The following is a 14763-nucleotide window of genomic DNA, read 5'->3' as shown; positions in this document are numbered from 1 at the left end:
TGCATTATAACTCGAAGACAGCAGGGAACAGTACTTTTCCCAGCTATGTAGCCTAGCTAAGTGCTTCCTAAGTGGATGGTGCCCACATTAGCTTTTTCATACAAAACGTCTATAATTATATGAATGTATAAGAAGGAGATTGAAAGGTTGGTTGGTCCGACTCGGGCAATGAATGAGCATTAGTAAGCAGACGGGCTTACGTTCTTCTATAAGGCACGCCACTAAAAATACATGGAACGCAATTTAAATGTTTATGAAGTATGAGCAAACCATTATGGTACCGAATTAGCATAAGAGCTTGTCTCGTGTTATAGAAAAAAAATCCTCCAGGATTGGTCCTAATAATAAGAATAGTACACCACTCAAATTGAAACGAGGCTTATACCGGTATTTAGAAATCACTTAGACTAAGTAGGGGCGTGCCGATGTCCATGATTGACAGCGGCTGAAACCCAAACTGGCCTCAACTGGATAGGCTGGAGAAAAAACTCAAGTCCATGATATACATTACGCATGAATGTGCATGAATGATATGTTTCATTAGTCTGATCGTGACAACTGTAATTATATTAACTAATGACACACTTAAAAGCTACTCTATTCTTATTCAAAGTCACAGTTTGTAAGTATGTAATAAGGAATAGTGCTTGCTTTTTGTTTTATCATTGTTATGGATGATGAATGAGATAATTACGAAAAAAGGGCCACTCTAATCTTTCAAGTGAACTGTTGTAGAAACAATACATCAAGTCAACATCAGGGCAGAACAGTACCGAGCGGGACGTCTGCTTTACTCTATTATAGAGTAACTGCTTTATTTAATACGGACTTTGTGACCTTGGCAGAAACACTGTCTTGGGACTTCTGAGAAAGGCTGAACATGATTGGTCAAAATATTATTACTGTCAAAGTTCAATGTCATCAAATTATATACACTTGATTGATGAAAAAAAAATGAAAGCTATTTTATTGATTGTGTCTTTATTTGCCTTTGTTTCTGTTTCTTGATGTGATCTTACTGATTTCTCAGTATTCGTCTCTTTTTCACTGAATACAGAGAGAAATAATTGGAGGGCTACTTTTTACTGTCACTTCAATCACATTGCCCTAAAGTAACAGAACTCTGACTTGTTTTACAAATCGACCCACCTCGCTCTGACACTAAGTCCGCAATAACGTTAAACGAGGAAGACCATAACGACCCTTCGTTGTCTTTAAAAGGGGACACTTTACAGAAAATTGACTTTCCGAAAAGTACCTGTTGTCGTCGCACGGCCATTTAATCACAAAGTAACCAAGTTCTTTCATTACAATCTCGGCTTCGACAAACAAAAAGTACCTCCTAAAAAAAAAAAGTAATTTCGAGGGGTCATACTGTTGGTGTAACCACTACCGGGCAACGTTGGCCAGTAAAGTATATCCCTTGCCACATTATTACTACCCTCGCCTTGAACTGCAATAGACCAGACAGTGAGAGGAAAGAGGAGGCGCTCGGCCTCTGCTCTGTTTTAAATGAAAAATAAAATGGTGAAGTTGAGAAAGACGAAGCTTTTCTATATTATGCTACACCCTACAGCCTGCATCCCAATGGCGTATTGCCTTTGACATGCTAAAAGATGAGTCTCTTAGAATGTGTCACGCCGGAGAAAAATTGTGAGGACAGGATGCTGTTTGATGCCGACTGTTCAAGAGTGCCACCTAGTGTTGACAAGATGAATTATTGGCGAAAGCATTTGGCCCAGAGCCCGGGTTCATTAATGAATGTGCTCAGAAGAAGTAGAAACTCGCATCCAGCTCCATTTGGAGTCTCGGAATAATTGTAAAATGTTGAGACTGTGATGGAAATGTACTTAATAAAATATTTTGGATTTTCTTGCCTCTCCACTCATACTATTTATTCCATTAGTTGAAATGCGCCGTGAAAGAACCGCCACTCTCCACCATACATCACCGATCATTATTGCATCTTAGCGTAATTGCCCTCTCCCTGTTGCGTGTGCACACTTGGCGGGGCCCCTGAGTGCTATCGTTTCTATGCTGGGGCAAGAAAGTGAGTGAGTGAGAGAGAGAGAGAGAGAGAGAGAGAGAGAGAGAGAGAGAGAGAGAGAGAGAGAGAGAGAATAAGAGAGAAAGAGAGAGAGAGATATGCATAGCCAGCTTCTTTCCGCCAGCCACCAATCAAATTACTTGACCCAGCCGCAATACATCACTGCCAGACTGTTTATTAAACAAAAAGCCATGATTAAATTATTAATGACAAAGATTAATTAAGACCCTGTGCAACACATACACACACAGGTCGGGGAGTTGGGTATATGCACACACACACACACATAGGTGCAGGCAAGCAAACACTCAAAACACACACACGCATGTGATTTGACATCACGTTTAAGTTGATTTGACAACAAGAACCGCAGCCATCATGCAAGGTTCAAGGCAACATGCCGACGAGCTTGTCAGCTAACTCGAGGGTTTGTTTATTGAGGTGCTAATGCTTCTGTAATGGTTTACTTGGGGTAGCATCTGGTGCAGCAAAAGGCCAAGTGCTTGTATGCATCTGTGAGCGAGGTGACTTATTCCTTTAATACTCTTTATTACTTTAGATAATCCAATATATCCAGGATTGTATTCTTGATTTATTTGCTAATTATGCATTGTCACCTCACTCAATAACAAAGTTTTCCATTTGTGTTTTTTTTTCTATTGTGCTGAATAGATCAGCCGAGCAATGCGGCCTAACGTGACTGAAGTGGACCATGGTGAAAGTTGGAGATAGCGACTGTGTGTGTGTGTGTGTGTGTGTGTGCATTGTGTATAGATGGAGGAATGGAAGGATAGAGAGATGATAGGTGGATAGATGTATAGCTTCTCTATATTCATGGAGGATATCTCAGTACACAATGGAGAGCCTCCACAGCCTTCTTGCACACCACACTTGATGATCATCCAGATCTACAGCTTGTGATTGCTCCCGAGGTGAATCACTAGACACCCATCATAAAAAAACACACACACGCCATAAAAGAGCAGTAACGCGTGTGTGCGTATGTAAAAACGAGAGAGCATCATTTGCATTTTGTCCGTGAAGGTAGGTGTTTATGAGGAAAGGCAAGCTCAATGGGCCAAACAAAACCACTCAGCACATTATAGCCCAAAGCACTAAATTAGGGTGACAACAAAAGCCGTAAAGGCTCGTATGGCGTTGTAAACCACCGAAATCATTAGCACAGCTGCTTAATTGCCTGACCGAGCCTATCCGGACGCTCGCATACATTCTTTGACGCCACAAACAAACAGAGCGAGGCTACGAGACATCTATGCCCTCCCCAAAGAGGCCATAAAGACGCGTGATGGATGGAAGGCCGAGCTTTGTTCAGCGCAATCAGTCAAGGAGACGGGGCAGCGTTGCGTTGATGACGTTTGTTTCCGAAACAAATTTATCACCACGCAATTTGTGTGCAACGCAATATCGTCGCAGTCTCTTTATGAATTTAGCGTTCAGCTTCTGATGCTCACAAGATTTTGGACCATGAAGCCAAAATTGGCTCGGCCAAACAAAAAAAAAAAGAGGAAAGGTCGACTACATCGCAAAGCAATCATGTAAATGCTGCCAAACGCAGTTCGTTAATGCTAGCTAAAATTTGGTTTGGATCGTAACGTCTCATACTTCTGCGTTTAGCCTTCAAATGATGCTTGCCCAAATTCACAATGAGCCTCGCTGGTCATACATGGTGAAGAAACTTATTTAGTGGCTAACATTTGTACTTGCATAATGGTTTCGGGTAGGAGAGGGATTTTATCAGTTTTACAACAAATGTTTCATGGGAACATCCTTGCAAGGAGACCAATTCATCACCACAATAAAAATCATATAAACTTGTGAAGAAAAACACAAGCCGCGGTGAAAGCATCCTTATCCTTGGGAGGAATGACAAAGAGGTTACTCCGACTATAAAATGTGTGTATGTTGAGGTACACTTTGCTTGTTAGTCCGATGAGTGCCATTTACACGTGTCAGCTTATCTTGCAAAATTGTGTGGGTGTTTTTAATAACACCCAGAACACTCTGCTCTTAAGTAAACACTATTTGAGAAAAATCACATCAAAAGCATTTTTAACACTATCAACGTGTTAAATCATAATACGAAAGACAGTAAGCCGCCTCGATTACAGGGGCACTCACTTGGCATATTATTTACAGAATTTATAGCACGTTTTTTTAAAAAAAAAAAAACATTAAAAACACATTTGAAATATTGAGTGATACCAAGCGCAATGGATCAGATCAATTTATAAACAGTATACGTGTTTACCATCTGACATCTCATTAGCCCGCTATGGACATGTGTTGTTCATTAGCTGCAGTGAAGCAAGCCAATGCATCATTTTTACAAAATCGATTTGTTAAATTGCTGTTGAATATAAGAATATTAATAAACCATAAAATCCAGTGACCGGATCAAGTCGTATTATGACTTGGCACATAAGAGTCAGGACTCGCATTCGATAAAATCCTGAGTGTGATTTGCATTTGAATATGTGTTAAAAGTTGTTCCTGTATGTCGTGTCAGACGTTTTTCGGTCAGTCAGCACTAATGCCAGCACTCCAGCATAATGAGTAATGAAAGGGCATCAATAACAGGCATCGGTCACATAGCTTTTAATAATAGCGGCCATCAGCAAAGAAGCAATGGGAAAGGATGGATGGTAAAGGAAGGGATAGTTCGAAACAAGATGGTGACATTGCTAAACAGTAGCTGACTACTGTTGCAAAGGAACAGGATGTTGTGATAAGTTCTTATTACTTTTTCCCCGTAAAGCAAATTGTTGGATCTTTCTTTGTTCAAATAAATCGTATTTACTTGTGAGCAATATTTTATTGCTGTTTGTTTGTGATCCGGATGATTTGTGAGCACAATATAAAAATATTGCCTTTCAGGGTTAGGGGAGCCCTCTGTTTATCCTTCCTGTTTAAAGGGAGCAATAGATAATTCCGCTGGTCACGGACCACACGAAAAAGATTTATTTTTTGTATGTTTGTCTCCAAGCCACAGCTCGAGACTTTGATCCTTCTGCCTCTGTATGACTCTCTGTGACTCAAGAAAATATATAGAGACGATTAGATTTCAACTTGGTTTCATTTTAGTCCTTTCTGTACTTAAAGTGGTCTTGTGATTTTTAAATGACTATTTTTTTTGTGCTCATATGCGTCACAGCCACCTGATGCAAACATTTATGTGCACAATTTAAAATTTATCAAATTTGCTACATTAACTTTATTTAAAACTAATATGCATCACCCCTCACAGATAACAGCACTACATATAGCCCTAATGTAAAAAATATATATATATATTTGAACGGGCTGTTATTTTGCAAATATATAGTTAACATTGTTAAAGGAAATCAGGTTAACGATTGATTGCATGCTCAAAAGCTTCAAAAATGATGACATAACACAAAAGCAGTCAGTTTTGGTTTGCATTTTTGGTTCGCTGCAGCATCATGATTTAGCATTTGAACAATCAAAAAGAGCCAGGCAATACCAGCATTCCTTCATTGACACACCAAAGCAGGTAAAAGTTGATGGGTAAGACTCATTTTAAAAAGGGAGGGGGGACTAATAGGTCTCCTGTTAGAATTTGAGGAGCTCGTAACTTGAAGTGGGGAATGTGCTCAGATTTGCAACACTTGCTGAAAACACCTCCAAGAAGACACAGAAAAAGTCATCTGATGGCCAGGCCTCACCACTTTTAATCAACCGGGCTGTTAGCTGCAAAGCTAACAAACAATTCAAAAAAGGTCACATTATATGACATACTGAAGGAAATAACTTACTTGGACAGTGTCGCTTGCTGTGTCAAACAGTTTGTATCGATCCCATGGAAAATTAAAGATGCCCTGCTAATCCAGAATTGTATTGTCCCAGATTGCTCAGTCAACCTTGAAATGTTTGCTACAAACAAAAATTTTGGGAGTGGTTTGGGCATGCATTCCATGCATAGATAAAGTCCAGCCACAAGCCTTTTTATGTTGCTCGGCTGAAGGGAGAAAAAAAGTGAATGTTCTCCAGCCATACCTGCATAATTGTAAAAAAAACTTTAGGGATGGATTGAAAATTGTTAGTTAGTTAGTTAGTGATGTCACAAATCAAAAAGGCATGTTAGTGACATCACAAATCCACAGTCTGTTAAATGATGGAAATGGAAATTGGGGTTGTTGATGCTACACTCACCTGACTTGTGAGTTTGATTCCCGTATGTGACGTGTGACAAAAAATAAAATAAATGTAAAAAACAAAGAGGAAATGAAAATGAATAGCGTAACATTTATAACAATAAACATAATTAGCAGCAGCAGCAGCAAGATGCACTGTCATATAATTGAACATGTTTTCAGCCGCAAAAACATGGTCGTTGCAGCTTTGAGCAAATATGATTGCTACAGCAACACATCCTGTTTCATATGTCCACATCCTGTACAACAAATAACACTAATAACAAAACCGTCAGATATAATGAAGCATGAAGGCACATGCTGAAATAAGTTCAGAAAATAGCAGCTTCGCTCCCCTTACGAAGGCTTCCATTGGTCATCTGCAAAGTCACAACTAAAGTCAGAGTATAAAATCATCAGAAACGCATTGAAGATTGACATCTATCAGGCTGCGATGACGCTAAATGTTCAGAAATGTGCCGTGTCATGATTGTGGAAGTTGATCTATAAACACACGGGTGGTCAGTGGTTTCATTTTTGACTCCTCACGAACTGATACACCAAAGACCGCCGTCCCTTACTTGACCTGGTAGAAACTGGACATGGTAACATAATCCTCCTCCTTTTGACGGGCTCCTAACACACCAGATGTCGATTCTCCTGGATTGGGTGGTGTGATCGTTATAAGCGGCAAACTGGCGCTCTGGAGACTGTCGTCTCCATCGGAGCAGCTGCTGTTGTGCGAGATGGAAAGTTCCAGTTCTTCCGTGCTGGTGCTGCCATCAAAGTTTTGCATGGAGCCGGGATAAGTGGCCAGTGTGAGATCACTAGTTGCACAATGGATAGCGTCCAGGATTCTTTCTGTTTCCATTATTGGGTAGATTTTAAGTGTACTGAATTCTTCTGGTTTTATGGTGAGTACAAGGGAAACCTGAAAACAAACAAAACAATGACGGAAAATGTTCACAAAGACTGTGAATGAGGTAAAACTCACTTTATTGGGCCTGCTGTTGGGCACCAGTGTGGGTTTCGGATGCGGAATGCTCGGCCACATGTAAGAAAATAGTCTGAGGGGGTGGGAAAAAAAATGTAAGTTGTGAAATTATTTGTAAGCAGATCCATTCAGAGATTCCTACTTTTTTTTCCCGAGGAACCCCAAGATGGACGTCAGCGCTACCAAAGAGAGGAGACACACAACCAGCTTACTCGTCACTTTCTCTCTCCCGTGATTTTGTGTCCGCGCTGAGGATCAAACAGTTACTGTTTTGCGTTTTATTGAAATGATTAAAAGTAGGAGGAGCATCTCTCACCTTCAGGAATTGAGAAGGTCAAAGGATTGCTCCATTCGCTCCAGCTCCCTTTGAAAGAAATGTAGGGTATTGCTCGTACTTTGACCTGATATTTCAAGTTTTTACCGAGGTGCTCCATGTCGATGGTCATCGTATCTGATGCGGAAATATTTTGAACCTGCTGTAAAGAAGTATGACGTTGATCAACGCACAGCAAGCATGGGGATGTTAACCCATGATTACCATTTTCTTGCCGTGGGTCCAAATGGCCAGTTGGAAAAGCTGATTTTGAACTTTCAGGTACTCCTTCTGGTAAGGAGTCCGAATGTGAAACACAGCCTGATTTGAGTCGCGCTTCAGCGTTACGTTCCAGACCTCGGGACTGCGAGGTTTAACTGCGAGGATATAGAAGACAACCAGGTCAGGTTTGGAAAAGTTAACGTTGATTAAAAGTACAGATGAAGACGCACAAGTGAAAATCTCAAAAGCGTCAAAAATGAATTTAAGGACACGTGATCTTTTTTCAATTGTCAAATTGCAGAATATTTAAGTCTTTATTTTTGTAATAATGTTTGTTTTTCTCCCCAGTACGGAATTTTAGGTTGTTTGCCCACAGAACTGTGCAAGTGCATTTTAAGATTAAAATTAAATGTGTGAACGTTTTTCAAACTTGACATATTTTACACGTCATCCAGTTTTCTTTTATAAATTGTTACCAATTTTCTTCAGTTGGACTGTCTTGCGGATGGTGGCGCCCCCCTTCAGGCGGATGGTCAAGTTGAGACCGGCCAGGGGATGCAATTCGGTTGAGGTGATCGAACCTCCCGACTCTGTCAGACATCTTATTTTGTTCTCTAGCAGGTCGGTGAAACTGAAAGTAGAAAAAAAATCCTTATGAATTTATAAAAACATGTTCAAAGATCTTCAGGTCGATTGACAGTTGTCAAAATGTCAACACAAATTGTCTGTCAGTGACAGCCAGGCTTGTATTTTCTCCAAAACATTTACCACGCGGTCATCGATTCCACGCCGTCATCCTCATCTTCGTCATCCTCGCCCCCGTTGCCGGTTAGCTTGCAGGTTAAACTGCATTCTACTGTTGTGATGTGGGAGGTGCAGCTGATTCTAGAGTCTGGAAATTTAAATAAAGCCAAATATTTGCTAAGGCGGCCAGAAACAGCCGGGAGACATTTTTCTCATGATCGTAACGCAATTAAGCTCAACCCTTAAAATATATATAGAGAAAAAAAGTCAGACAGCGTGAGTGATAAAGCGCAAGTGTCTTGTATCGATCAAACCATCGCTGGTCTCACCCAGGTCAGAGTCTCCGTCTCCACTCTGAGCCAGACAAGCCGCCGGTAGCAGGAACAGCATCGGCAGCATTAGCAACAGCGACGGCGGCGGGTCGGCTATCCGGCCGCCAAACAGCATCTTGTCTGCCTCTTCTTCTTGTTTTCAGATGACTTGACTGAAACTGACAGCTTTTTTTCGTCAGAAAGGAAGGGGAGGGGTTGAGCGGCTTCAGACTGTACACAGGATGCTCAGAACATCACATTTGAGAAGTTGTAAATTGAGCTGTGACGACTGGCAACTTCTTACCTATGACACCCTTGGCACACCTATTAGTTGATATCAGTTAAGGTCACATGACTCTTCAGTAGCACCTGATTGTTTTCAGACAAGCTGTTCTGTTGTCGTCATCTTCTACTTTTTTTGTTCTGGATACCTCGGTTACTACGGTTTCCCGAATGTTTCACTTAAAATCGACTCTCACTCGACAACAATTAGAAAATGATTCGGCAAGATTGGGAACCAACTTTCATTTTGTGTGCTGTGATCCACATTTGAGAAAAAAAGTCCAAATACAGTACACACAATTTGCTTGTTCTGTAAAAAAAAAAAAAAAAAAAGACATCTGAAGCAATACTGTCAAATGCAACGTAAACCCACTCCAGAAACTCGCCCCCGCCAAACCACACGCCTGAGGTTTGTATCTCGGCACAGCATCGCAAAACATCCTCAGCTGTGGTTTTAGCGTTTAGTCGCCTCCCACCCATGCATTGATGGGAATCTGATGAGCCACCTGTTTATGCTACCTGTCGCCGCAATTCTGGTGGGCCTCAACATGCTGAGACAGACAATTGAGACAATCGGGCGACGGAGAAGATGAATTTTGAAATTCCGGCATCTTGAAATATTCCGTTCTTGATGTGCTTCGACCAACATGGAGCTGCATCCTGTTGAGGATGGCGTATATCTATTTCAGTCATCTATCGTGGTGACGTGTGTACTGTAAAAACCGCCACGATATCTCGTTCAGTGATGTGTTTACGAGAAGCCGCATTGACGGAGTCTTTGAAGTTACCGCTCAGACAGCCACGTGGACGACGCCTTGGTGCTTGGTACTGTGTGTGAAAACTACTTCCTGCCCCCCCCCTCTTGTTTCACCATCAAACTCAGATCTTCTCAAACGTGTGAGCAGCTTCGGCGCTCTCGTTACCACATCCTCTTGCTTAATTTTTTATTTTTTTTTCATTTCATCTCGCCACTTGCTGAGCATTAGCATTTAAAATATGCCCCGAGCCACCATAACACTGCAGCTCTGCTTACCTTGTAGTAGCTTGAAAATGCCAGCTGATGTCATCGAGGAAGCAATTATTAAACTTGCAACTTAATTTTATGACCTCCAAGACTATTTGTATACAATCACTTCAAAAAATCTTTCCCACACTATATCTATAGCTATATATATTACGTAAATGATATTTTTAGATGAGGGTTTGCTTCAATATTCTAAAGAAGGAGCATGCTAACCAACATTTCTTTTTTTAGCTGCTTGAACCAACATTATTTGATCCGAATCAAAACTGCAGGTGCGAATAGATCTCTCACCAACGGCAGTTTGCCTCATTTAAAGTGTGACATTACGGCAAAAATTGTGAAATATTAATCCTTCATAGCACAACCAATTAAAAGTTATCGCATTCACGGCGGAGGAAGTGCAAACAATCGCAGAATGATTTCAAAAGATTAAACCTTCATTGGAAGACGATACAATTCTACATGATACTAAAATGTAATTTAGAATAACTGGAGGTGAATAAAACAAGTGGGAAAGGTTCTGGCTTGCAACGCCGACCTGAGCGACAGGTAAACCACGGACGGTGAGTGAAAGGCAGCTGCTTACTCACAGACAGTTGGCACGAGAGGTGCCGTCGTGGGAATCCTCCCTCGAACGCATTCTCACTCCCTGGCAGCTCTAAAGCGTCCCACCAACACAATGCAAGTAGTCATCATTTGGGATGCCATCAAATCAGACCTGTAATTAAATGGATCCAATGTAAACACACACTGAACAATGTAAGTATACCTGAAACTGGACTGCAAGTTGTTAGATGTAGTCGTGTCTTCATTATTAAATTGTTAGGATCATTTTCATGTGTACTAGTTTCAACTAATACCAGCATTATGGAAATTAAAATCAACTGTGAAGGGACTCGAACCCTCAATCTTCTGATCCGAAGTCAGACGCCTTATCCATTAGGCCACACAGTCACCGACTCTTGCAACTTTGCGAGTTGGTCCTCGATACTAATCAAATATGGATCGATATATTGGATGTACTAATACATACTTGGGCACTAGATGGCAGCAAAAGATTCAGAGATGATGTCAAGTCGAAAGAAGAAGAGGAATGAAAGATGTAGGTCAGAAGTATTTTAGCAGAGCCTTGTTTTTCTTGGCAATTATCGAAAGTCTCTATCATCCTGCTTTTTACGTCGACAGAAAGCAACGGTTTCATTTTATAGCGTACATCTTTGGGCATGATGTGAGATGAAGTTTGCGTGAAATACAACGTGGCCTTTATTAGCTGGATATTGAAGAATTCCCCGACAGTGCTTTAGGATACGTATAGCAGGTTCAGTCAGCTCTGCTCTGGATGAGCGCTCTGATAATAAAGATTGTCTATTGCCAGGAGGCCGTGATGAAAGGTGTGTGTGAATTATTGCCTTAGTCGATCTGATATCAGAATTCCCCGTTGATAAAGAGCGAAACCTAATAAGTCTCAGGGTGCTGCTTTCATAATTTAAAAGATAAATTCATGACATTCTGATTTACTTTTTCATCCTGACAGCGCCGCAGATCATTTTTGGGATATAATATGAAGCTAATACAATCTGATTTAGAATGCCTCCCTTCAGTCAGCCTTGCTCGGTATTGCAATTCATAACGCTAAATGTACTTCTTCCATATAATTTCCCAACTCTTTTTTTTTTACCTTGAGTTTTTAATGATGCTGGTGTATGATGCCATGAAAGGAAAGTAACCATCTGTGTGCAACATACTTAGGATGCACGTGGTGGCATTGGGAATGGTTAGCCCTTCGCTGCTAATGAGTCCCATTGTGTTAGATTGACTGAACTTAATTTCTGCAAGGAGATTTGAACAACAGGCGGGGGAAATATTAATGAAGTAGAAAGACACTTTAGCGTCAACAGTGCGTCACTTTGCTTACTGACTTTGTTTGCCGTTATTCAGGGCAGGCATTGTGTGCTCAGTAATTGTGATTCAGGAGAGAGACATAAAAATGTTTTGTTTGTTTCTACTGTAGCTTACGAATGGCTCGTCCATCTCTGCTAAGCAAAAAAGTCAAATTGTGAGCATGTGTTCAGCTTTTTTTTTTTTTGGGGGGGGGGGCTTTTTGTTTCTCACATTGATCCCAAAAGAATGGAGAGGAATTATAGTGAGGCTACAAAACAATACACCCGTCTCAATGGTTTTTAAATAACAAAATATGATTGGAGCCAATCACCCATCGGTGAGTTAAGTAAATCAAAAACCAATCAGATCAGAAGATCCAATCCATTTAAAATTCTTGTTTATTTACTGTCATCTTTTTTTCCCACTACTCCTAACATCCTAACTTAAGCAGAAAAGTTGCTCATGTGTTCTGCCGGTAAACATAAATGTGTTTGTTAGTATTTTACATAGCAATGAATTTGTTAGTGTCATCACTTGGGGCGCTAAAGTAATTCTGCATCAGGAGTCCTTACACCATTTTATTGCCGTGACCCCCCCCCCCTCCTCCTTGCTCTCATCTGGCTTTCTGCACCATCCCTCCAGCCGCCGCCGCCGCCATCATACATCAGCCTACAACAGGCACGCTTTCTCCCTCGCACCCCCTTGACGACGACATATTATTACTCACACACGCCATCCATCCACTCAGATCCCTCCCACTCGCGTACTTTTTCATTACTCTTTATCACCCCGCCATCTCTATTTGGCCACACCCTGTCCTGCATTCCTCTGTTTGAATTCTACCTATTTATTCATTTTTCTCAACCCACACATCCCAACTTGGTTTTAGTTCACAGTCTTTTGATTACAAAAAGCGACTATGCCTGCTTTTTGTTATGAACGTCGTACGCTAGTCATACGGGGGCTCTCGCAGTGTGCAAAGAAATCACTGTAACGACTGAGCACGGTTTTCTTGGTTTGATCATGTGACGTTTGGAAGCTGGACCCTTACACACTGTGACGTCATTTTCAGGCAACAATACAAAGCAAAATGGCCGCCCCCTGAAATAAATAAAAGCGGGTAGATTTTTCTTATTATTTCTTATTTTATTATTTGGTATACCGTTTTTCGGCCAGTTTTTACTTGTTTGCACCTTTAAAGGGGATGTAATATGGAAAATTGCTTTTTCAATGGCTTGTTTTGGTCTGACCAAGTAAATGTCGGTACCTTACAAGTAACCCGATGCACAAGATTTTAATAATTACGAGCTGTCCTTAAGATCCTTTTTTTATTTACTTGATGTTCTTATTGCGCATCAACCATAACATCATGGTAACAAAAGTCCTAAATGCCATTGGCCCTAGCACTTTATTGGGCTGAACCCTGTCAACATGATAGCAAACTGAAAATGCATTTGTGTCCCTTGATATAGTCTAAGCTGAGGCATGATATTTTAGGGTTAGGCCATAAACAAATCCAGATGATATATTCATCTATCACATTTGCCCTCCCCCTACTTGCTCCCTCCACCCATCCATTACAACACACACACACTTGTGTTGCATATGAGCCAGTGGCAATGCAATGATCAAGTTAAACAGGTCGTATGTATGCATGGAGGCCCACTAAACTATACTGCTGTGCATAGCTACCCTTTGCCTGCACTGACTGTTATTTTCACCACATTATCATGTGCCACGATGAGTGAGTGAGTGCCAGGGATTCATGGCCAAGTGTGTGTATTTTATGTGTGTGTGTGGATGTTTTATTGCCGCCACAGGAACCTTGAGGGCTTCGATCAAAATGTGTGTAACAGCGATGTGCACTCAAAACAAACCTTCACTAAATTGGAATATCGTGGGAAACCTTTTTTTTTTTTGGTAGTTTACTTCAAAAAGTAAAACTAATATATAGACTCACAATTCAATCACACTGCCTTGACTTAATTATTGAATCTATATAATATTTGAATTTTACGTTTTGACGACCAGAATGAACTCCTCCATGATATTTTAATGTCAGAACTGGGCATTTTATTAGATGGAATCAAAGAATAGGTTATCAATACTTTGAGACACGTTTTATGCCATGGCACAGTGCGTTAAGAAATGGAACTTTAATACTCACTGCTAGTCTGAGCTTCTCTGTGCAATTCAATAGTGCCACCTATGGGTTGAGGAGAAGTTGAGTGCTGATGGACCAGGTTAAAGTTGAGTAACTGAAATATGTGCCAACTGCAACAACCAGGTTTTTTTTTGTAGCTTCTTCTCAATGCAAACATCACACTGGCACGCTAAATCCCAAATAATTGTGTGTTTAAAAATGATATTGGCAATTTCCTGTTATGATGATATCACGGTCTGTCACGGTTCATTTCCTTGTTTTAATGTCATAGTTTCAGTTCATGTGTCTGTGTGCTCGTCCCTCCCCTCCTGTGTCTGCTCACAATCTATGTAATTGCTGTTACCTGCCTCTCGTTACCTGTCTTGCATTTAAGTCCTGTCTGCGTGTCACTTCCTATCTGATTGTTCCCGTCGCTCGTCTCCAGTCTGTTCTGGTCTAGTTTTTTTTTTTTTGTTCAGTTACTCACGTCCTTAGTCGAGCACCAATAAGAAAGCCAAGATCAGTGGATTAAAATGTTTGAGGGTGTAACGTCTAAAATTCTTGTCTAGATAAGAAAAGAGGACTCACTAGGGGCTGTTTTAGCCACGCCAAAAAACGTTAAAAAAACAG

The 14763-nt window shown here is 40.8% G+C and overlaps 1 protein-coding gene and 1 non-coding gene across 4 annotated transcripts; both read right to left on the bottom strand.

Annotated features, from left to right (window-relative positions):
* Window positions 1-5593: 5593 nt before the first annotated feature.
* Window positions 5594-14671, bottom strand: il7r (interleukin 7 receptor). Of its 3 annotated transcripts, none has more exons than XM_085920446.1 (10): window positions 14158-14671; window positions 8822-10827; window positions 8517-8640; window positions 8225-8379; window positions 7752-7903; window positions 7635-7689; window positions 7530-7577; window positions 7356-7461; window positions 7214-7286; window positions 5594-7150 (listed from the first exon to the last, which is right to left on the bottom strand). In XM_085920446.1, exons 2-10 carry the CDS (start codon window positions 8937-8939, stop codon window positions 6797-6799), a joined length of 1185 nt encoding a protein of 394 aa, XP_085776572.1. In that variant the 5' UTR covers window positions 8940-10827; window positions 14158-14671; the 3' UTR covers window positions 5594-6796. The 3 variants fall into 3 exon arrangements, with proteins under 3 accessions (XP_085776572.1, XP_085776570.1, XP_085776571.1); XM_085920444.1 differs by having other exon boundaries at window positions 7530-7689; window positions 8822-8982; window positions 10700-10827; window positions 14158-14667; XM_085920445.1 differs by having other exon boundaries at window positions 7530-7686; window positions 14158-14668.
* Window positions 10991-11063, bottom strand: trnar-ucg (transfer RNA arginine (anticodon UCG)). The gene has a single exon. It is a non-coding gene; the product is annotated as a tRNA-Arg (tRNA).
* Window positions 14672-14763: the final 92 nt, after the last annotated feature.

Source organism: Syngnathus leptorhynchus, chromosome 9, assembly GCF_054491065.1.
Source record: "Syngnathus leptorhynchus isolate UIUO chromosome 9, UIUO_Slep, whole genome shotgun sequence".
NCBI classification, from domain to species: domain Eukaryota; kingdom Metazoa; phylum Chordata; class Actinopteri; order Syngnathiformes; family Syngnathidae; genus Syngnathus; species Syngnathus leptorhynchus.
The sequence above is the reverse complement of the archived record's forward strand: the minus strand, read 5'-3'. Positions and strand labels throughout refer to the sequence as shown.